General features: G+C 44.6%; 1 protein-coding gene across 2 annotated transcripts; it reads right to left on the bottom strand.

Moving 5' to 3' along the window:
* Positions 1 to 332: 332 nt before the first annotated feature.
* Positions 333 to 4,319, bottom strand: LOC100281519 (uncharacterized). Of its 2 annotated transcripts, none has more exons than XM_008660349.2 (5): positions 3,763 to 4,319; positions 3,379 to 3,622; positions 1,822 to 2,038; positions 1,332 to 1,618; positions 333 to 1,174 (listed from the first exon to the last, which is right to left on the bottom strand). In XM_008660349.2, exons 3-5 carry the CDS (start codon positions 2,018 to 2,020, stop codon positions 611 to 613), a joined length of 1,050 nt encoding a protein of 349 aa, XP_008658571.1. In that variant the 5' UTR covers positions 2,021 to 2,038; positions 3,379 to 3,622; positions 3,763 to 4,319; the 3' UTR covers positions 333 to 610.
* Between the last annotated feature and the right edge of the window lie 1,607 nt (positions 4,320 to 5,926).

The following is a 5,926-nucleotide window of genomic DNA, read 5'->3' as shown; positions in this document are numbered from 1 at the left end:
GATTCTTCCAAAAAAGTTGAGATATATAAATCCGTGTTCTGCATACGGTTTTGCTTAGCAAATTAAACTAAAATATGATTTATTGGTTATGGTTATGGCATCCTCCTGCATAAGTGATCTAAATGCATGTTTGAGCATATCGGTTTAGAAATTCCATATTATCTGTAACTTGTCCTGATAGTATCCACTTAGAGAAAATATGTAATGTGCTGCTGAAGGTCCCATATATATAGTGAAATATCAAAATATGGCTATCTAGTTCATTTGCAGATAGACCCACAGCTCACTATCACATATATAATAACTGAAAACCTATTACAAACCATGATTCATGAAGTTTCCAAGTTGTCCATGACTTTATTATTCATATAGAAACGCGGTGTGCATGCATATGCTAAGTATATTATTAGTACAACATCCTGAAGGGATATAATAATAAGTAGTACACCAATACACAACTCAATATGTATGTAGTCTCATTTACACGCCACGTACTATGTAGAGATCAAATTACTTATATGTCCCAATTGATCCGATCATCGTTATTGTAGCTCTTAATATAATATTTTATACGAGGAGGCAGTATTTTTGATTAATTTCATGATCACCGTCACTTCCATGGATCAACTTGGCTGCTGGATGTTGAGGTTGATGCATACTCGGTAGCTTGCTTCTCATTGATCTGAAGGATATCTCCTTCATCAGTATAATCGACACCCTTGGCCGCATCGTCGTGACTAAGCTGAGATGCAACAAACTTGTCCAGAACTCTCCAATCAGTGACCTGGTCGGCTGCATGCTCGTCCATGAGCTGAACAGCACGGTGGTGCGCTTTAGCAGCTTGATGATGGTCTGGTGAGACCAAAAGAGAATGGAAGGATGGGGGCTCTAGCTCGTGAGGAATGGCGGCGGCGGCATTGAGGATATGATGGCTTGGCATCTGGAATTGCAGCTTGAGTTCCCGCCTCTTGTAGCTGTTGTTGAGCATCTGGAGGTGTTGTTCGTGCAGCTGTGCGATGCTGTGGTGTGGTGGCAGTCCACCCATGGGGGAGTTAAGGTCATGCATGAAGGTTCCATCTTCATCGACATACCAGCATGGTGCATCATGGTCAGATTCTCTTCTTGTTGTTGGTAGTCGCTTTTTGAACACCCTGCATACTACCCATCCTTCCTCCTGAAATATATAGATGGTATATATTTTCTTCATGATAATCTGATCTGCAGGCTGGATAAACTAAGAGAAGCTGGCAACCTTGCTGCAGGTATCATGCATGCATGCATATTACTGAATATAATTTAATTTGCGAATAACTACATTAATTGCTTCTTGCCTGTGGAGGGCCATTCTCATTGGTTTCAAGGCGGTACTCGTGCATGATCCAGTCGGACTTGTGGCCATTGGGAGCTCTGCCCTTGTAGTACACCAGCGTCTTCCTCATGCCCACCAGCTGCCGCTGCTTGTTGGCGTAGATGGGCTTGTCTCTGCCGGTTGCCTTCCAGAACCCGGCGGCAGTGGCGCGGTTGGTCCGGGTGCCCGTCGGGTACTTCTTGTCCTTGTGGCTGAAGAAGTACCACTCGTTCTGCTCCTCCTCACCAGGGCCTCCCAGTCTGCACTTGTCTGCTAATAATAATAATGTGCATGTGTCGTAGGAGGATGTGATATACCATACTCTGAAAGAATGTATATAGCAGTAGTGTCTCCGTTCTCGAATATTTGTCTACCCTTAGTTTATTTTTGAACTAAACTAACCACGACAAATAAAAAAGAACGGAGGGGCTACTGCTATATATATAGCAAGAGATATATGTACTGATCGAGACCTTGGAGATCCCATGGCTCTATCTTGTAAAGATCGACATCTTTGATGACATTGAGGTCGATCCTTCTTGAGGCCACCTTCTTCCTGAGGTAGTAGTCCACCAGCTCTTCGTCTGTGGGATGGAACCGAAAGCCTGGAGGAACCAGCTGCTGCTGCTGCTGCTGTGTCTGCGCTGCTGCTTGTGTGCTGCTCATGCCCATCTAGCTAGCTAGATCAACCTGAGATTGCATCCACACCATGTATATATATGTGTGTGTTAATTAGATCATGTAGCATGCTGATGTAATAATTAATGGATATGAATGCAAGCATGCATATATATGTGATCATAATTTTAACCAGGCCGCGCGTAACGCCAGCGCATGCGATAATGGACAAGTCATATATACTCGAAGCAAGCATGATCGATCATTTGCAGTAGTGACGCATGCACTCACTACTAATGACCTCAATGCTTTTCTCTCATCATTCATGCATGCATATATGCAGTCTGGCCTGGCCTGGCCTCTAGCTAGTGCATGTACTAATGTATACCTGCATTTCACCCAACATTGGATGGGGTCAGGCACTAAAGTGTGTGCCAGTGCCACTCACGCGCGCGATAGGCCGGTGGCATGCGTGCGTGTCTATGATCATATGTGCTAGCTAGCTGCTGCTACTTAATTGGTGTATATATGTGATAAGTAAGCGTTTGTCATTTTTTGCACTCTATCTTCTGATCCATGCTGATCAATTAGTTACCATCCCATGCATGGCCAGTCATGTGCACAGTGCACTATGTGCATGTGGCGTGGCAGTAATATATATATATATGTACAATTTCAGCCTTTCTCGGTCCTAGCTATTTTTATGTACACACAGAGAAAGAAAGAGAGAGAGAGAGAGGTGTGAACAAAACTGGATCTTGGAAAAAGGTTGAAAAACAAAATGCATGTGTGTGCCACACAGCCATATATATTGTCAAACTAAATGAGGCACACGTACGGATTCTTTCATATTCACTTTTCTTGATTAAACGATCAGACTCACGTCATATAAAAGATATGTTTTTTTTCTCCAAAATAAATAATAAAAAAACTCTGAATTAGACGACTACGATCGATCCAAGTAAACAATGGTAGATAAATGGTTTCATTTTGAAACATGGCATAGTAGTAGAACCAAAACAAAAATACTCTGTATGCTGTTTGCACTTGCAAGTTCTACTGCCACCCATGGTAGTTTAAGTGATTAATCGTGCAAGCTGATCTGTCCTTTTTGAAATTATTTCGAGGGGACAAAATCATTGCAGCAGTGCCGTGTGTATGTAGATTATTTTGAAGCAGTAAAGATTATCTGTAATTCGATGTTGAATTTAGAGACAGAGAATTAGTGCAAGAACACACACTTCCTGCTATATATAGCTTTTTCTTCTGCGATCAAGTAGTCAGAGATTCAAACAAAAACATCACATATATATACATATTCGGATAGGAATGTCGATCTAGTGTTCCGGATCTGCTAAAATCTATATGCAAATCTAACATGAAAAGTAACATAAGATGAAGAATATATATACCTGCTTTCCCAAATCAGAGAGATATATGTGACGAAAACCTTGCAGAGATCTCTACTAGTAGTAGCTGCAGCAATAGTACGTAGAGGTGCAGGTGGAGACAGGAATGGACCTCTATTTTTATCTTTGGTCTCCCTGTCTCTTGCTGATCTATGTGTGGGTATTCTCTCCCCAGCTAGCTAGCTAGGTCATTATCTGGTTCAGATCCCAAGAAGAATGTTACAACAGATAGAGATTGATGATACACCTACGTACGTACAACAAGAAGATTAATTGATCCATGAGCAAAAAAAAAAAAGAATCGAATGATACGAAAAATAGCACACAACAACCTAGCTACGTAAGAAGAGAACTATAGTAGCATCGATCTGCAGAGAGTATACCTACCTCTTGCTATGACATGCATGCATGCATGAGAGTTCATGGATCTCTGCGCGCTTGAGAATCAATTCAGTGCATGCGCGCAAGCTCGACCGATCGATCTTGTCTGTTAATCTCTAGATTGTCCCTGTCTCTGCTGCCTCTCCCCTAACCTAGCTAGCTGTTTTTAGCACACACAGAGAGAGAAGCTATGGGATCGGAGGAGAAAGAGGGAGGGACCGAGGAAGATCAAAGGGAGGCCAGCGAATGAAGCTAGGACGACTGCCGTGCAAACGGGAACGGAGACGAACGGGGTTGCGCGCTGCCGATCCAATCCAACTAATAAATGAACTGACCGGATTAATTGATCTACCTCTTGTATGTATATGGGGAAAACAAAGCAAGAGCCGCCGAGAAGAGTGAGCTAGCTAGCTGGAGTTAGAAACAGATGGATCGGAGCTCGATTTGCAATCTATGGCGGCGGTGAGAATATTAGGCAAAGGCGGCAACAGTGAAAGAGATGGAGGTGAGGAAGAAGAGAGTAGCTAGGGTACGGTGCAGCTTGCAGGCTCGCTCGCAGTGGAGAGAGGCAGGGAGGAGACGTAGAAGAACAGCGACCCCTTCCTTAACTTTGTCTAGCCCCGGCCCCACCTCCACACCGTGTGGGACCCGCGAAGGTGGACCCCACCCACCCGACCAGCACCAAACAAATCCCACGTCCACTGCCTCGCGCCATCATTCCTTTCACATCTCTTTCTCTCTATCCATCTATCTACTATATTAAAGTACCAGTTTTTCTAGCCCTACGTTTTTTTATACTTCCCATATTTAAATAGTAAAATTATTAAAATTATGTATAATCTACCTACTATATTAAAATATCAGTTTTTCTAGCTCCACCGTCATTGTACTCCCCACATTTAAATAGTAATTTTTTAAAATTATGTATAAATAAGAATTTGAACAATGACGATTAACTCTAAACTCACATTCAAATCTAACTAACCAATAGAACGTATATATATATATTTATATTTTATATTCTATACTTAAACATAAATAAAAATCGTAACAACATACAGACACTTCACTAGTCTTCTTCAATTTACTTATCCCTCCTTCGATCTTATATTTTTGGAAACATGATATTTTGATGCACATAGTGCATATATAAAATAGTACTCATTCATTTTAGATATAGTATCCTTTATTATATTTTGCAAACAATACCCTCCCAGCACGATAAAAAATGATAGTGGACAGTGGTAGAGAATGTTTTTTTTGGCAAAATATACAGAATAACGGAGGACATTGGATCTAGAATAGATGGATACAATCTGTACTACTCTTAAGAATACAGTGTAGGCGTCCACATGGTGTGGTGCACGGTTCTGCCCCCTCCCCCCGACATCCTCCCCTCCGCTCCGCTCTCGGATGGTGGTAGCGCTTTTGTCGCCGCCATCAACGGTCTCATTCATCCATTCCCCTCCCAGATCTCGTGCTCATTCCCACGCTGAAATCCTCCTCCACCACGCCCTTCCATCGACGACGACCTACCCACGCGCTGCGCACGCCCCAGTCTTCGTCACTCTAACTGCGCCCTTCCATCGACGACGGACTACCGAAGCGCCGCGCCAAAATCCTCCCCCCACGCGCCCTCACCTGCACCCCCGCTTGCAATGCCCCTGCCCGCCTCTCCGCCGTGGCAGCCATCTCCGCATCCGTTGTGAGATCTCCGCCCTTCCCCCAAAACCCCGCTCTGCACCCCTCCCTAAGCTCCACCGCGTCATTCCTGCCCTATCCCCTTCCTCCTCCCACTCCGACGCACACAAGGAAGCCGTTAAGCAGCGCTGCCACTTCCACCTCGAAGTCCCTCATGGCGCTTGAGGCCTGCTGTCCCTCCCCCCCGCTGCCGAGGCTCGCGTCGGCTGGAGGTCCACGCTCGCCCCCAGAGATTGCTCCCTCCATGAGGAGCTGAAGGCAGCGGCGTCGCGAGGGCTGTGGCAGGAGCTCGACACCGAGCGGGCCTCCGCGGAGACAGCAACCAGATCTGGCTCGACCCTCTTCGCTTTATTTGAGCTCCTCGCGCTCTCGACCTTCTCCAAGGTACGCACTCCACCCTTCAGCATCCTGCTTTGTTACACCGGGATCCACTATTGGACTTGGGTTAGGGTTTCTTCATTCGTTTGTT

Source organism: Zea mays, chromosome 9 (assembly GCF_902167145.1).
Source record: "Zea mays cultivar B73 chromosome 9, Zm-B73-REFERENCE-NAM-5.0, whole genome shotgun sequence".
NCBI lineage: Eukaryota > Viridiplantae > Streptophyta > Magnoliopsida > Poales > Poaceae > Zea > Zea mays.
The sequence above is the reverse complement of the archived record's forward strand: the minus strand, read 5'-3'. Positions and strand labels throughout refer to the sequence as shown.

Excerpts from the sequence above, each read along its gene's own strand:
- LOC100281519 (XM_008660349.2), bottom strand. The coding sequence starts at position 2,020 with ATGGGCATGAGCAGCACACAAGCAGCAGCGCAGACACAGCAGCAGCAG. Across the intron at positions 1,619-1,821 it reads AGAGCCATGGGATCTCCAAG|ACAAGTGCAGACTGGGAGGC; the intron begins GTCTCGATCAGT and ends TATTATTAGCAG. Across the intron at positions 1,175-1,331 it reads ATGAGAATGGCCCTCCACAG|GAGGAAGGATGGGTAGTATG; the intron begins GCAAGAAGCAAT and ends TATATATTTCAG.